Source organism: Drosophila serrata, unplaced genomic scaffold (assembly GCF_035046125.1).
Source record: "Drosophila serrata isolate PLE 108 unplaced genomic scaffold, ASM3504612v1 contig_240, whole genome shotgun sequence".
Classification (NCBI taxonomy): Eukaryota; Metazoa; Arthropoda; class Insecta; order Diptera; family Drosophilidae; genus Drosophila; species Drosophila serrata.
In genome coordinates, this window is record NW_028257138.1 from 6185192 (window position 1) to 6202937 (window position 17746).

A 17746-nucleotide genomic window follows, 5' to 3' on the forward strand; every position below is an offset into this window, starting at 1 on the left:
TAGGGTTTTACAGTCTATAATATATGTTATATATGTAGGCAGGCCAAAACAATACATATCATATCGGGTTTTATCCTTGATTTGGTGGTATGACGAGCGAGTAGGCGTAGCAGTGAGAACAAGTGAGCATAGTTACATTCTTTGATGGTTTATCGTTATTTAGAGCGAGCATAGGAGCAGGATAGCCTGCTGTGGCACTATCCCAATTATTTGGATGCTGTACTAAAGGCAAGCTTAGTTGAGCAATGAATTTTTCGATCGGGATTAATGCGAATTCGAACTATATTATATATATTTTGGTTTATTGTTTTATTTTGTTTCAGTTTGAGTAATGGCAAAAATTACACGACATCCAACACATGCGCTCTGCCCTCACGAGAGACACGTTATTGGCGATTTTGGTGAGTGGGTGATTGATTGATTGATTCAGAGAAGAGAATAAAGTGAAAGATATCTATTTGAAGAGAATAAGGGGTAAATACAAGTCTGGCTAAAGCAAGATTAGCTTTGTAGGAAGAGGCTTTAGTAGGAATATGTATAGAAGAAATGAGTAGTTGGAAATCAATGGGTAAATACAATTTTGAAAAGTACGTTAGATATATATACTTGGGTGGTAGTTCGACTCATCCGGGTTATTCATAATTCACAGTTTTCAAGTTTAAATTTGGTATATATTTACAGATTTTTTCTTCTTTCGATAGGGTTAGTATTTCTTTTTTTGCCAGCCACTTAGTTGCAGCTTATATGTACAGGTGTGTACAAAATGTCTGTATATACAACTTAATCACTAGTCAAATGTACCAAAAAATATAATTGAAAGGTTAGTTAAATTTAGTTACAATTTAAATCAATTCGGGGTGGTTGTTTATATAGAGTTTTTAACCAATAGAACGATCTATGTAGAGAGCGGTAGATAGGGAGGAGCTTTCAGAGTATAAGACCTTAATATTTATTATTTTAAAAGGAGCTTTGTACAAAATAATAAACGCTTCCGTTTATTCTCGGTTATGGCTATGTAGACTTGCTTTAGGGATGCATTGAAAAGTAGTAGTAGTTTTGTTGGTTGATGTTGCTTTTTTGATTTGTTTTGTTTTTGTAATTGTTCTGTACACATTTCTAATGAATCTTAACTTGGTTACTATGATTTGTTCCTTAATTGGTCTTCGAATTGGCTTCGAACTTTCGTTTCAAGCATATGTGAACTATGTGTGAGAATTGTCCCGTCCACAGTTCCCAATCTGAGACTTCTTTCATTTGAGAAATGTAACAAAAGGAGGGGCTTAGCAAAAGGAAACGACAGAGCTTGGGGTACACAGGGTGGGTGGACAGAGCGGAATTGGAGGATTAAGGATGGGATTATTCGGGTAAACGGGATATCGATTTTATTTTATTGTTTTTTTTTTTCAAGGATGTGTTGAGGATTGTTGTCTATAATGATGATTAGCGTGGCATTGTGTTGTATCTTTATTTAATTTTAGTTAGGTTTTGATCTTTGTGCCTTTTCTTTTGCACATTCTGTTTAATCATTTATACTATTTCGCTACCAATTTTATTGACTACATATCGCTATCGCGGCGGCGTTTGTCATTAGACTAAATGTTAAAAATAGGAATGATGAACCAAATTTTTCTACTGATATCTGTGCGTTAACTGTTTCCAATTCGTAATGGATGCCGCGTATTCAGCGCCAATACACATGGTTATTTCAAAGCCAATTGTATGGAACTAGATAAAATAGGTTCAATAATAATGAGCATTGAGTTGAGCTGAGCTTTATGAAAGCCGAATGGAATATGAGAAGGCAGACTTCAAGCTTAATGGGTTCTAAATTTAACTCTGGCTTACTATGTACTGATTGTGAATGAAATTTTTAGTAAAGATAGTTGAAAATTGCTTAAAACTACACTTCATATTTCGATTTATTGATTGTGTGTTTCAAAAATGAATTTTTAGGCACAGATTGGGTAACCGCGATAGCGACAGCAACGAATTCCACGAATCTCCATATGCGTTGATGTGTGTGTATATTGTAGGTAAAAAATAAAGTTATATATAAAAAAAAACTCAAGAGAACTAACAAAAAATTTGCATTATTTAAACTGTGCATTGAATTATTTAATTCATTTGGCATTTTCCCAGCTGAATAAGCAGCTGGATGCCGTATTGGGAATTGGTTGTGTAGGTGGCTTTTTGATTTGGTTTTTTCGTGTTTGTTTGTTTGATTTTTGTGCGTGCGGGGAATAACCATATTAGACTAAGTAATACCTAAAACTTCGCACATGTGTATAGGTTGTTAAGAGTAAAATTAAAAACTGTGTAAAACATACAAACGAATTAGCATTTTGGCATTTTATAAAACACACACACACTACACTGAAATAAGATTCCTTTGGTAAATGTTCTAAGCAGCCGCAAGGGCTGTGTGTTGAATTAGTGGAATTAGCTAATTAGCTTTAGGTTTAAGTTTTGCTTGGGCTTGTAACAACTCAGAACTAAGTAATTAAACCAAGATAATAATAATAATTAAATCAGTTTCAATTTTGGTTACTAACAACCTCCAGTTATTTTTGGTAAGAAATTAAATAATTGTCAACGATAACGCTTACTGATTACAATAAATAACGAATAACTTTGTAAGGAACGCCGGTTAACATGATTAACATAAAACGGTACGGCTGATAACCCTCGAAATTTGAGTATGAATATAGGCACTTACCCCTCTGGCAGACATATTCATAGCCCTGGCGAACGCAGTCGCCTACATCACATCCAAGGGTGCGACAATCCTGCTGCGGCGGCGTCAGGTAACCTATGAAAAGTAAGACAAGTATAAGTCCCTTCTCTTGTTAGAAATTCAAGAACCTTTAATACTCACATTGCACATAGGCATCACCGTTGGGGAAGCTCTCCGGGCAGTAGCACTCGGCCTGATTGTTCTCCAGCACATGACAGGCGGCGTTTAAGCCACATGGCTGATCCTGGCAGGCATTCACCAGCGGTCCTCCGCAAATACATCCATTGTGGGCATCTCCGATGCAGCCATCCATGCAGGCACACTCATAGCCGCCAGGCACTTCAGTGCACTTGGAGTTCTCACCGCATGGTTTGTTTGAACATCCTCCACTCTCCAGCGGCTGGCAGCCTGTAGTTGGATTGCCAAAGAAATCCGGTGGGCAAGAGCACTGAGCCTTGCGACCCACCACCCTGCATTGGGCATTAGAGCCACAGGCTCCATATTCGAGGCAGGGATTACGGCATTTTCCTTGGTCACAGCGCTTGTTACTATCGCAATCTGTGTCCACGCGGCACTCGAATTGCACACACTCCTTGCTGGGCTCACCTTCATAGCCATCGGGACAGTAGCAGAGCATTCGGTGCTCAGAGACAGTGCACAGGGCATTCCGACCGCAGGACTTGTCATCCGCACAAGGATCCGTGCACTTTCCACGAACGCAGCTCTGATCAGCGGCACAATCTCCATTCGATTTGCAACCGGCAATGCAGGCTCCTCGCTCGCAAAGCTGACCCACCGTACATTGACGCTTGGGTCCGCACTTATTGCGGCACTTTCCCCTGGCGCACTGCTGTCCACAGGAGCAGTCCTCGTTCCTAGAGCATTTGGCGGCACAGTAGGCGCCGTTCTCATCGCACTCGCAACCAGGATGGCAGCGTTCCGGCGGCAGCTGACAGCCAGTAAGACCATCTCCAATGAAGGATGCGGGGCACTGGCACTGGACGCCGTGGTTGACCACCAGGCAATCGGCACACTGTCCGCATTGACCCGGGGTGCGACATGGGTTTTGGCACTTCTTGTTCACGCAGGCCTCGTCGGTTGCACAGCTCAAGTCCGTACGGCATCCGGTTTGACACATGCGGTTCTCGCAGATCTGTCCCTGAGAGCAGGCTTCGTCCGTGTTGCAAACGGTTCTGCATGTTCCTCGCATGCAACGCTCGTCCGACAGGCAGTTCTGATCGTTCCTGCACTTGGCCTGGCAGCTGCCGGCGTAGCAGAGTTGATTGGACTGGCAATCCTCATTCCTGCCACATGCGATGCGGGGCACCTTGCAGGCTACATTGGCATTGCCGTCGAGACCATCCGGGCATGCGCACTGCTTGCTATGATCGATCACCTGGCAGATGGCGTTAGTGCCGCAGGCAGTGGGATCGGCACATGGATCCACGCACTGTTGACCCACGCAGGCCAGGTCTTGAGGGCATCCTTGATCTGAGCGGCAGCCAGGTACACAATTCAAGCCCAGACAGAGCTCGCCATGACCGCACTCGTTGTCGTGCCGGCAAAGCGACTTGCACACTCCCTGCTGGCAACGTTCGTTGGTCAAGCAGCCAGCATCATCGGCGCACAGGGGACGGCAAACGGACTCGAAGCAGGCCAGTCCATTGCCACAGTCGCGATTCTCGCGACATTCCAGCGGGGGAGAGCGCACACAGCCCACCTGGGGCGTGGGATTGGGCACCATGCTATCCAAGCAGCTGCAGCTGGCCCGATGGTTCGACACAGCACAGGCGGCATTGGGGCCGCAGGGACTATTCTCCAGACAGGGGTTCACGCACTTATCATTGCGACAGGACTCGGAGGCACTGCAATCGTCGTCCACATGACAGCCATAGACACACTTGTTGTGCAGGCAGACATGACCCAGGAAACAGTCGTTGTCCACGCGACAGGTTACTAAGGAAGGAACAAGATTATATTGAATCTATTACAAAGCAATGTCAGAGGTCACTTACGCATACAGTTGCCCTTCAGGCACTTCTCATTCGAGGCGCATTCAAGATCATTGTGGCACACTGGCAGGCACATGGAATCGCGACAGGTGTAGCCAGCAGCACAGTCACCATCACAGGCCACCGGGACTCGGACGCACTCCTTGGCTGAATCGCCAGTGAAGCCTGCGGGGCAGTGACACTGCTTAATGTGATTCTGGATGACGCATTCGGCATTTTGACCACACGCCTGCGGCTGCAGGCAGGGATTGAAGCATTGGCCACCTTGGCACACTTCAGACGGTCCACATTCGGTGTCCAGCACGCAGGCAGCTATAGGAAAGAGTATTCAAGAATTAGTATGTGATTTCATACGTAAGTAAGTAAGTATTTTTCTGTTGGCGTTTCGGTCTCGCAATGTTCGTGGCGTGTTGTCGCTTGTGTGTAATTTGCTGTATTTTTAGTTTGCAGTTAAGTTAGTCTTAGTTATAAAATATCATTTGGTTTAATGCATAGGCTCTATGCCAGTCCAAGGTTCTAGTGGTTATTATTTGGAGATGTTGTGGTAGATTATTGTTTATAAAAATTATAGATATTTCAAGATATTTAAAGAAAGTAGAAATGACGAATTTAATTTTATAAAGAGCTTTCTACTTATTTTTCTTCCTAAGACGATATATTATCATAGTTGTCAAATATTCAAGCTTTAAGTAGACCACAACATCTCCTGTAAACAAAATCGGTGCTAGTTTGTAAGTATGTAAGTAAGTAGTACTACAAAAGAGAGGTAGGTAGGTAGGTAGATTAACCAATTTTACGCAGTCTGGTAGTCGGTTTAGGCCTCATGATGGGTCTGGGGTTAGTACTTACGTTTGCAGACGCTATCCGAGCAGTATGTGTTGGTCGGACAGTCGCCGGTAACCTGACAGGGAACGGGCAACGGCTTACAGCCGGCCACCCGGTCGGCGGGTTGGCCGTCGTAGCCGCTGCGGCATGCACACTGCGCCACATGGCCCTTCGGAACACATTCCGCATTGGGGCCACATTGCAGCTGGGCACAGACATCGCGGCACTTGGCCACCCCGTTTGTTTTGGTGCATGCAGCGTGCGGGGGACAGTCCTCGTTGGTCTCGCACTCCACGGAGCTGCGACAGCCCTCGTTGTACGGATCACCAACGAGTCCCGTGGGACAGGTGCATTTGTACGACCCCCTCGCGTTCCGGCAACGGGCTCCGGGTCCGCACGGAGCGTCACGGCAAAAGTCGATAACATCGCAACGAACACGCGGATCACCACTGAAACCAGGTTGGCAGTGGCACACTTGCTGGTGGTGTTCCGTGGTGCAGAGAGCATTCTCTCCGCACGGTTGTCCAATAAGGCAGGCAATCTTGCACATGTGGTTGTCGCAGCTCTTGTCATTGGAGCAATCGTCGTCGGTGGTGCATTCGATCTTTCGGCATCCCGACCGGGCGTCTCCAAAGAATCCATCCTTGCAAACACAATCGGGGGCATGAGAACGGGCCACACATTCTGCATTTCTGCCACAGGCGGCGCGACCCAAACACACGGACTCACACCTGGCACGGCCGTAGGCATCACTCAGGCAGGTCTCGTCCTCGCCACAATCTCCGTTCGATTGGCACTCTAGCTCCTTGGTGCAGATGTTATTCGAGCAGAACTGGAACTGGGGACAAGTGGAGTTCGATTTGCAGGTTCCCTGACAGACGCCCTGCAAGCACAACTGTTCCGAGATACAATCCCGATTGGTGCTGCACAGAGGACTGCAGATGCCGTGAGAGCAGATGCTACCCTGGGCGCATTGTTCATCCTGTTGGCAGTATTGCAACGGCACACATCCCAGCTTGGCATCTCCGGTACTTCCCGACTCACAGGAGCAGACTCCGATGTGGTTCTGCACTGAGCAACGGGCCTGAGCTCCACAGGCATTCGGCAGGGAGCAGGGATCTATACACTTTGCGTCCAAGCAGGCCTTATCTCCGGAGCAATCGTCATTATCCGAGCACTCAATGTGAATACATTCAACGGTGGGATCTCCGCGAGAATTAATGGGACATGTGCAAACCGCTTGATGGGCCTGAGCCTGGCAGTTGGCATTCAATCCGCAGGCATTCTGACGTTCGCAAGGACTGCGGCATCGGGAGTTCTGGCAACTGGCCGAAACCGGGCAGTCCGCATCACTGAGACATTCGCTGGGGTCGCGGCAACCGGCTTGTAGCGGATCTCCAATCAATCCTTCGGGGCACTGGCAGTTGTAGCTTCCTGGTAAATTGTTGCAGAAGGCGGTGCTGTGGCAAGGCTTGGAGAGACACTCGTTGATGTCCTCGCATCCGCCGTTGTTGACCAACTGGTATCCTTCGTAACAGGCACAGACGGCCTTGTGGTCCTCAACATGGCAATTACCCTTGCCGCAACTAGTCAGGTCACAGGGCTTAATGCAGCGATTGGTTTCCGCATCGCAGGCACGATCTCCGGCACAATCCTCGTGATCAATGCATTCAACCTTAAAGCATCCCACGCCGGTATCGTTGGGATCCCCCAAATATCCTCCGGGACAGCTGCACAAAGCCTCGTGTCCCTCCGCTTGGCATTGAGCATTGGCTCCGCAAACAGTGTGCGCGCAGGGATCAGTGCACTTGCCATGGATGCAGGCCAAGTTATTGGAGCAATCATCTGATTTGTGGCACAGTCCGGATTTGGAGCATCCCTGTTGCTGGGCATAGCCGTCGCCGACAGTTCCCTCGGGGCAAACGCACCGATAAGATCCGGGGATATTCTCACATACAGCGCTGGCATGGCAAGGTTTTTCAGTACATTCGTCAATATCCGAGCAGCCGAAGGGTGTTCCTATGAAGCCAGTGGCACACTTGCACTTTCCGGTGAGGCACAATTCGGTGGGCGGGCAATCGGCATCAGATTCACAGCCTGGCTGGCATGTCCTATCCGAGTTACAAATCTCGCCGGCCAAACAGTTGTTGCTCGTGTAGCAAACCTTGCGACAAACCTGTTGATAGCAACGTTCTCCGATGGCACAGGCCGAGGTCTTGGTGCACGGCAGATTGCATTGATTGCCGATGCACATGTGTCCGTTGGGGCATTGATTGCTTGCTAGGCAGGGAGCCGGCACTCGCACACATCCTTGTTCAGGTGTGGGGTTTCCTTCGAAGCCCTCTGGGCAACTGCATTGGCTTCGATGCTGGGCAATGCTGCAGAGAGCATTGGGGCCACAGCTGCTGCCCGACTGGCAGGGATTCAGGCACTTGTTCTCAATACAGGACTGATCCTGCTTGCATTCCTTGTTGCTGCGACAGCCGATGGTGCAGTGACCCTCCACGCAGGCTAAGCCACTGGTGCACTGGCTGTGATCCAGACAGGCAACCACGCAGACGTTGCTCTGGCAGCTCTCTCCATCGGAGCAGTCCTGCGAATTCCTGCAGGCAATGCGGCATTGTCCGTTGTAGCACAACTGTCCACCGCAGTCCACGTCTGTGAGACACTTGGACGGACTACGGGCACATCCATCCCGTGCCGTATCAGACACAGGTTGGAATCGCAGCGGGCAACTGCAGACAGGCTTTCTGTTGACCACCTTACACTCAGCATTGGCTCCGCAGGCATTGTCGCAGGGATTCTGGCATCTTCCTCCAGCGCAGATTGTGTTGGCGGGGCAATCAGCATCTCCATTGGGACACTGACCTTCAGGACGACATCCGCGCGTCTTGGGATCGCCTCCAAAGTGGGGCGGACACTTGCAGACAGGTCCTTCTGGGGTAACTTCGCAAATGGCCGAGGCGTGACAGGTTCCGGCAGCACATCCTCCTTGCTTTGTGCAAGCCACTTCTGGCAACGGGTCTCCCTTAAATCCCGGCGGACACTGGCAAACGGCCCGATGATCTTCAGCCAGACAGATGGCATTTTCGCCACAAGACTCCTCGTCGCACACATCGTAACAGGTATGGGTCATTCGGTTACACATCTGACTGGGTGGGCAGTCGTGATTATACACACACGGGACACTCTGGCAGCCATTGAAAGGATCGTACGGATCTCCGGCAAATGGTCCAGGGGGACACTGACACTGCGCCTGATGGTTGTTGGTTATGCAAACGGCACGGGGTCCGCACTTCACGGTATCGCAGGCAGGACGGCAGCCAAGCGTTTGAGTGTTTTCATCCTTGATACAAGCTTCTGACTCCTGGCACTCAGCGTGGTTCTTGCACTGATGCTTCACAGCTGGCTGGCAGCCATTTCTATCGTTTGGATTACCCACGAAGTTGGGCAGACAGTCACAACGTCCCTGGTGCTGACGAGCCACGCACACCGAGTTGGCCGGACACGTGAAGGCATCGCAGATGGCAACACACTTGAGCACACCCAAGACATCCGGACGACAAGCGGAGGCATCGGGACAGTTGGCATCACTGGTGCAGTCCGGCAACGAAGGCTTCTCGCATGAGGAGACAACTGGGTTCCACACATAGCTCTCGGCACAGTTGCAAATAGCATGTCCAGCTGGGTTTATCTTGCACAGCTCATTGGGTCCGCAGACAACGTTGGAGCACAAGTTAATGCACTCTCGGCCGCCATGTCCGCCTGCCATCTGACATCCATATCCTCGCTCACAGTCCTTATCCGATTTGCATTTATCCTCCTCTTCCACTGGAACCTTTCTCTCCGGCTGACATCCAACTTGCAGGTTGCTTGGGTTCCCAAAGTAACCATCCGAGCAGATGCAGGAAGAACGATGGTCATCCGCTACGCAGAGAGCATTGGGTCCACACTGAATCTTGGAGCAGGCGTCAACGCACTTGCGCAGTCCCTTGCCCAGCTGGAAGCAGATTTCCGAGTGCCGGCAGTCGGCATCGTTGCCACACTGGCCGCGAATGCTGCAACCATTAATCAGATCCTTCGGATCCCCAACGTAGCCCATCGGGCAGATGCACTTCCCGGCATCGCAAATAGCTCGTGGGCCACATGACGCCTGGGAGCAGAGGTTCTTGCATTGACCCTTCTGACAGCTGTAGCCATCGGGACACTCAACACGCTCATTGCACTGACACTTGCTGGCATCCTGGCAGAAGCGGCTCTCGATGGGCTGACAGCTACTGTACGGATTGCCGGCATGACCCGACAGGCAAAGGCACTCGAATCCTCCGGCTGTATTCAGACAAGCCGCGTTCAGACCACATGGCTTATTGGTGCACTCATCCACATCCTGGCAGCCAATATAGGGATTGCCACTGAAGCCCTGCGGGCACAGGCAGGAGATGCGCTCTCCCACAGCTCGGCATTCGGCATGGGGTCCACAGCTATTCGGTTGGCAAACGTTCTTGCTCTGTGCTCCGCATCCCTCGTAGGGATTGCCAAAGGTGCCGGGATTACAGGCACATCGGCTCTGGCCCAGACCGTATTCGCAATGAGCATTCTCACCACAAACCGGCGAGCATATGGCTTGCACTATTGGCGGCATACAGAGCAGGTCGGGATTTCCCACAAAGTTCGGTTCGCAGACACATTTTCCATTATTTCTATCACAGGTGGCACCGATGCCACAGACAACGCCTTCGCAGCGCTCCTTGCATCTGCCATTAATGCATATCTGTCGTTCACCGCAAGGTCTGGAGGCCGTGCACTGATCCGTGCTGCAGCTACCGCCGGGGAAGGGATTACCCAGCTGTCCTTGTGGGCACTTGCAGGTCGGTCCCTCGCTGGTGGGAATGCAGAGAGCTCCCTCGCCACAGATCACATCCTGGCACTGGGATACGCAATCACCGTCTCCATTCTTCACAAAGCCCACGCGACAGCGACACCATCCCGCATGTTGCTCCGTCTCACAATAGGCATTGGATCCACACAGGAGACTGATGCACGGACTAACGCAGCTGCCATCCAAGCAGGCCAGGTTACTGGCGCAATCATCGTTGCTTAGACACTTGCTCTTCGGTGTACCGGTCTCCAGGATGCATCCGCTCTTGTACGGATCTCCGGTAAAGCCCTTGGGGCACACGCACTGGTAACCGCCCTTCTTATTCACACAATAGGCGCCATAGCCACATGGAAGGTGGGCACACTCGTCCTCGTCCGTGCAACCCAGGAGGGGATCTCCCTTGAAGCCAGCCTCGCACATACACTGTGGTGGATCCGATGGCGTGCACTTGGCATTAATGCCGCACGGGAAACGTTCACAGGGACTCTTGCACTTGTTGTTATCCTGCGGATCCAGGAAGTAAGGAGGCGGGCACACACACTCTCCGGGCTGGATGCACTTCTCGTTGCTCGCACACTCCTTGTCGGCAGCGCACTTACGTTGAGCCGGGGCACAAAGTCCATTGTAGGCATCGCCAAGGTAACCCTCCGGACAGTGGCAACTATAGCCTCCTTGTGTGTTCACGCACTGAGCTCCAAATGAGCATAGTTGCGCTCCTCCACGTTCCTCACATTCATTGACGTCGGCACAGCTGCCATCTGGTTGGGTCTGATAGCCCTTGGGGCAGGCACAGTAACTGACACCTCCCGCTATGGAGATGCATTCCGCTCCACTGGGACAGGCCTGACCGTTGGAGCAGCCCGCCAGAACACAACTGTTGCCTAAGAGCTTATATGGCGGCTGACATTGACACTCCGGTGTGTTGCAGATCTCGCACATGACAAACGGATTGCCCGTGTGTCCTTGGGGACAGCGGCACTCGTAACTACCGGGCAAATTCTTGCAGAGAGCATTCAGACCACATGCAGGCTTTCCCCTCTGGGCAGAACACTCGTCCACATCTTGGCACTGTCCGTTCTCCGGATTCCGTTCGTAGCCCTGCCGGCAAATGCAAACACTATTGCCGGTGTAGGAATCCTGGACGCAGCTTTCACCCGTCGCACAGGGATTCGCGTCGGAGCAGCCCACGGTTTTGGAAGTAATGCAGCCATCTCGATATGGATCTCCACTGGAACCGCCTGGGCACTGGCACAAGTAACCGCCAGCTGTGTTGGTGCAAATGGCCTTCTCGGCACAGGGATTAGCCCTCGAGCACTCGTCAATATCATTGCAGCCTCCCGGGAGAGCTGCGTTTCCAGTGTACCCGGGAGCACACAGGCACTGAGCCTGTCCATTGGCCAACATGCACTGGGCATGGGCACCGCAGTCTTGCGCTTCACACGGATGACGGCAATCATTACCAATATTTGGTTCGGGACACAGACAACGTTTGGTCTCATCACAAATGGCGTTGCCAGGACAATCCTCGTTGACGGAGCAGCTCACAATGGGCACGCATCGTACACTGGGATCCGGGTCAGCGATGGTATTCTCAGGGCAGCGACAAGTGTAACCGCCGCCGGCCATGTTTACACACTCAGCTCCAGCTCCACATTTGCTGGCACCTGATCGGCACTCGTCCACATCCACGCACTTGGAGTGAGGATCACCCGAGTAGCCGGGCGGACAGGCGCACGTGTAGCCTCCGGCGTTGTTCGTGCATGTGGCATTCTGACCACAGCTTCCGAATGGTCCATGCAACACATCACATTCATCAATATCCACGCAGCCCGCTGAAACATCGCTGGGGTTATATGTCCAACCCTCCTCACACACGCAATAGGCTTCATTCTGATCGGGTTTGCAGTAGGCGTGGTCTCCACACCGGACATCTTCGCAGGGCTGCTTGCAGGGCATCCTTGGGGGACTGCCCACATAGCCAGCCTCACATTCACAGGTATGCGATCCGGGTGTGTTCAGGCACTGTGAGTGGGGACCACAGACGTCCGCATGGGTGCGGCACTCGTCGATATCCACACAGCTGGCTCCAATGGGCTCAAAGCCATCCAAACAGAAGCATTGATTCTCGATACACTCCGCATTGTTGGTGCAATCAAAGTTGCTGGTGCAGAGAATGTTGACATCCACTTGTTCGCAGGCCACTTTGGGATCAGGTTTCCCATCGTAGCCCTGCGGGCACTTGCAATTATATCCTGGTGAGGCATTTTCGCACACGGCATGCTGTCCACATGGCTTATCCAAGGCCGTACATTCGTCAATGTCCACACATCCACGGAACGGATCCCCCGTATAGTCCGGCTTGCACGAGCACACGAAGCTGCCGACGGTATCCGTGCAGATAGCGTTCTCCCCACACGGATTATCCTGACACTCGTTGATGTCTACGCGATTTCCGATCGGTGCAGGGACAGGGGTGATGATTGAGAAGGGGGCAGGCAACGCGTGTTGGCGGGTTGTGGGTTGAGTTAAATATATATATTAAAATTAATTCAATTAGTATGCAAAACAATACGGAATTGGATGGAAGGTGAGGGAGCATAGCGTGAAGTGGGGGAGCGGGAACGGGTGGGTAGATAAATATAAGGTATAGAATACATAGAATATAGAATATAGAACGGTGGGACTACAGGGGAGTACAATAGGAAGCTGTTGGGGAAGCATGCATCTGCATGGGATGCAAATAAGCTAAGCTTAAAGCTTGCAAAACAGCTGGAAGGACACATATAGCGGGTGGTGGATAGCAAAGGATAGAGCAAACACAAAACTGGCAGATCCTTGAAGGTCATAGAGAGAGGATTTGCCAGCTTTGAGTGCTATAAACTTGTCCAGAGCTCTCTATTCGGTTTACTTGATTAATCAATCTTTCCAAATTATAGTAATTCTTTTGAGATTCACGAATATAGAGCTCTGGCAAAAGGCATTAAGCAGGCAGGATACTAACTCTCGCAGTGCAAATAGCCCTGTCCTTGGAATCCGCTTGGACACAAGCATCGATACGAGCCGGGAAAGTTAATGCATTTGGCGTTAGTGCCGCACTTGGCCACGCCATCCGGCTGATTGCACTCATCAATGTCCAAGCAGGCCAGGCCGGCGCCCGAGGTCCTTTGGTAGGGCACAATGTCCGTCGCCCCCGGCCCGTAACCCAGTTGCTGTTGGGGCAATTGATCCGCATGCGGATCATGCTCAAGGACAAAGCCGAGGGGACAGCGACATTGAAAGCTACCGCCCATGTTCACGCATTCAGCACCCAAACCGCATGGATTGTTAGTGGCGCATTCATCGACATCTGCCGGCGTTAGGCATTAATTTTTGTATTAATGTTGCATGTTGCGGTGCAATAATGTACGAGTATAAATTGTATATGTGTGTGTGTGGGTTTTGGTATTTTGAAGGTGCCGCCAATTCAAATTTAGCCAAATAAAATTGTGCAAAAAAACAACCAAAATGAAACAATGTCAAATCGAATGAAGTAATCTTAAAGCTAATGTAAACTCACCCTCGCAGCCATGCATGGGATCACCGCTGTATCCATCCGGACACAGGCAGCGAAAACTGCCCTCCGTATTCAAACAGTCCGCATTCCGGCCGCATGGCGAACGGGCGCACTCGTCATGATCAACGCAACCGGACTCCGAGCGTCCATCTCCATCGTATCCCGGCGGGCAGTCGCAGCGATGACTGCCCTCGAGATTCGTACATATGGCACCGGGTCCGCAGACATTCGGATACGAGCACTCGTCCACATCCTGGCAACCCTCTCGATACGGATTGTTGCCCACAAAGCCCTCCGGGCACGAGCATGTATAGTTGCCCGGCGTATTGGTGCACAGGGCATTGGGACCGCAATTCTCCGGATTGCGGCACTCATCGACATCTGTGCAGAGTACTTCGCCATCGCCCTCAAAGCCGTCCTTGCACTTGCAAAGGAAATGCGCCGGCAGATTGCAACACTCGGCATTCTCCACGCATCTTGCTGCTATCGCGGGATCTTGGCATTCGTCAACGTCTGTGGAGCAAGAGGAGGAGCAAGAGGAGGAGGTTTGATTAATCGATTGTGCCATGCAACAAATGACAAGTAATTAAAATCTAAACGCAGAGCGATTAATATCCACCTTCGGAAGAACACAGAGAGAAATCCATGACTATAAGCACATCAAAACTTGTATCAAAGCTATAATAGGAATTAAAACTTTATGTACCCTCTATAGATATCTTGACTGTTACTTATTCGTTGCGTGTATTCCTACTGTTCCCCCCAACAGCCACATTGGCCAGTGTCCAAGCTCAACCTCATTCTAGGAGCTCTACGCATTTTGCCGCTTGAATGCGCTTTGCTCGCTTTGTGGCCACAAACTTGGAGTTGGAGTTGGACTTGGAGCCGCAGTTGCAGTTGCAGTTGCAGTTTGCAATGGATGCATCCGAGATTTGCATGTTACGCATGACATTTCAGTGTCATTTCAGCGGCGTGGCAGCCACGTTGCCAGCAATGTCACAGCACAGGATGCACCAGTTGCATACGCTTTGCATACCAATTGGCTGTGTGGTCAATGTTAATGGGACAACCCATTACCATTTGGTATTCTGTGGTTTCGGAAATCCATATAGTGATTTTTGCGAGGTTTGTTTTAAAAAAAAATAAATTAAAAATCCATCAATACAAATAGTTATAAAGGCTGCAGTTAGTCTACAGTAAGTAAATATGATCAGTTATTAACTATGATCAGTAAGTATCTATGACCAGTAAGTAACTCTGAACATTAACTAACTCTGAACACTAATTAACTATGAGCAGTTATTAACACTTAACAGAAAGCAAGTATGACCAGAAAGAATCTATAATCAGTAAAAATGTATGATCAGTTACTAACTTTGAACACTAGTAAACAATGACTTGCAACTTTTGTAGCACAACACATTTCTGAGACGTGGCCAGCTGCAGGCACTTCGTTCCGGGGATGTTTGAACCAGTTGGGAATCATATGCACAGATGTGCGAGATTTGTTTTGGAACAAATTTAAGCTATTTGAGTAAAACTATGAAGTTATTCTTATATTTAATTTTACTAGTGTATAAGTCGGAGCATGGCGAATCGGTGGACTATATATATACATATATATATATATATATCTGACATAGGAACAATTGGATGATTTATACAACTATGATCGGTAATTAACTTTATCAGTGAGTAACTCTGATCATTAAGTATCTATGAACATTAAGTAACTCCGAACAGTAAGTAACTAAATATTCTTATAAAATAACTACGATCAGTAAGTATCAATGAACATGAAATAACTCTAGACATTAAGTATCAATGAACATTAAGTAACACTGATCAGTAAGTATCTATAACCAGTAATTATGTATAATCAGTTACTAACTTTGAACACTAGTAAACAATGACTTGCAACTTTTGTAGCACAACACATTTCTGATACTTGGCCAGCTGCAGGCACTTCGTTCCGGGGATGTTTGAACTAGTTGGGAATCATATGCACAGATGTGCGAGATTTGTTTTGGAACAAATTTAAGCTATTTGAGTAAAACTATTAAGTTATTCTTATATATAATTTGACTAGTGTATAAGTCGGAGCATGGCGAATCGGTGGACTATATATATACATATATATATCTGACATAGGAACAATCGGATGATTTATACAACTATGATCGGTAATTAACTTTATTAGTGAGTAGCTCTGATCATTAAGTATCTATGAACATTAAGTAACTCCGAACAGTAAGTAACTAAATATTCTTATTAACTAACACTGATCAGTAAGTATCTATAACCAGTAATTATGTATAATCAGTTACTAACTTTGAACACTAATAAACAATGACTTGCAACTTTTGTACCACAACACATTTCCGAGACGTGGCCAGCTGCAGGCACTTCGTTCCGGGGATGTTTGAACCAGTTGGGAATCATATGCACAGATGTGCGAGATTTGTTTTGGAACAAATTTAAGCTATTTGAATGAAACTATGCTGTTATTTTTCTATATAATTTTACTAGTGTATAAGTCGGAGCATGGCGAATCGGTGGACTATATATATACATATATATATCTGACATAGGAACAATCGGATGATTTATACAACTATGATCGGTGATTAACTTTATTAGTGAGTAGCTCTGATCATTAAGTATCTATGAACATTAAGTAACTCCGAACAGTAAGTAACTAAATATTCTTATTAAGTAACTACGATCAGTAAGTATCAATGAACATGAAATAACTCTCGACATTAAGTATCAATGAACATTAAGTAACACTGATCAGTAAGTGTCTATAACCAGTAATTATGTATAATCAGTTACTAACTTTGAACACTAGTAAACAATGACTTGCAACTTTTGTAGCACAACACATTTCTGATACTTGGCCAGCTGCAGGCACTTCGTTCCGGGGATGTTTGAACCAGTTGGGAATCATATGCACAGATGTGCGAGATTTGTTTTGGAACAAATTTAAGCTATTTGAGTAAAACTATGAAGTTATTCTTATATATAATTTTACTAGTGTATAAGTCGGAGCATGGAGAATCGGTGGACTATATATATACAAATATATAGCTGACATAGGAACAATCGGATGATTTATACAACTATGATCAGTAATTAACTATGATCAGTAAGTGACTCTGAACATTAAGTATCTATGAACATTAAGTAACTCTGAACAGTAAGTAACTAAATATTCTTATAAAAAAACTACGATCAGTAAGTATCAATGAACATGAAATAACTCTCGACATTAAGTATCAATAAACATTAAGTAACACTGATCAGTAAGTATCTATGACCAGTAATTATGTATGATCAGTTACTAACTTTGAACACTAATAAACAATGACTTGCAACTTTTGTACCACAACACATTTCCGAGACGTGGCCAGCTGCAGGCACTTCGTTCCGGGGATGTTTGAACAAGTTGGGAATCATATGCACAGATGTGCGAGATTTGTTTTGGAACAAATTTAAGCTATTTGAATAAAACTGTGAAGTTATTCGTCTACATAATTTAACTTGTATATAAGTCGGAGTATGGCGATTCGGTGGACTATATATATATGTACATATAATAGCTGATATAGGAACGATCGCACGATTCATGGAACTATACTCAGTAATTAACAATGACCAGTAAGTAACTATGAGCAGTAAGTAACTCTGAACACTAAGTATCTATGACAATTTAGTAACTTTGAGCAGTAAGTAACTCTGAA

General features: G+C 47.8%; 1 protein-coding gene across 16 annotated transcripts in view; it reads right to left on the minus strand.

The window, feature by feature from the left end:
- Positions 1-17746, minus strand: part of dpy (fibrillin-like protein dumpy) — a 132709-nt gene that overhangs the window by 69866 nt on the left and 45097 nt on the right. For 14 of the 16 annotated variants that reach the window (XM_086830904.1, XM_086830897.1, XM_086830893.1 and 11 more), the window contains 4 exons: positions 14007-14516; positions 4750-5058; positions 2876-4690; positions 2717-2809 (listed from right to left, as the gene is read on the minus strand). In XM_086830904.1, coding sequence (XP_086687030.1) covers positions 2717-2809; positions 2876-4690; positions 4750-5058; positions 14007-14516 — 2727 coding nt within the window. Of the gene's footprint in view, positions 1-2716; positions 2810-2875; positions 4691-4749; positions 5059-5595; positions 12892-13451; positions 13797-14006; positions 14517-17746 lie in introns of all 16 variants that reach the window. The other 2 variants (XM_086830905.1, XM_086830890.1) reach the window with 2 other exon arrangements.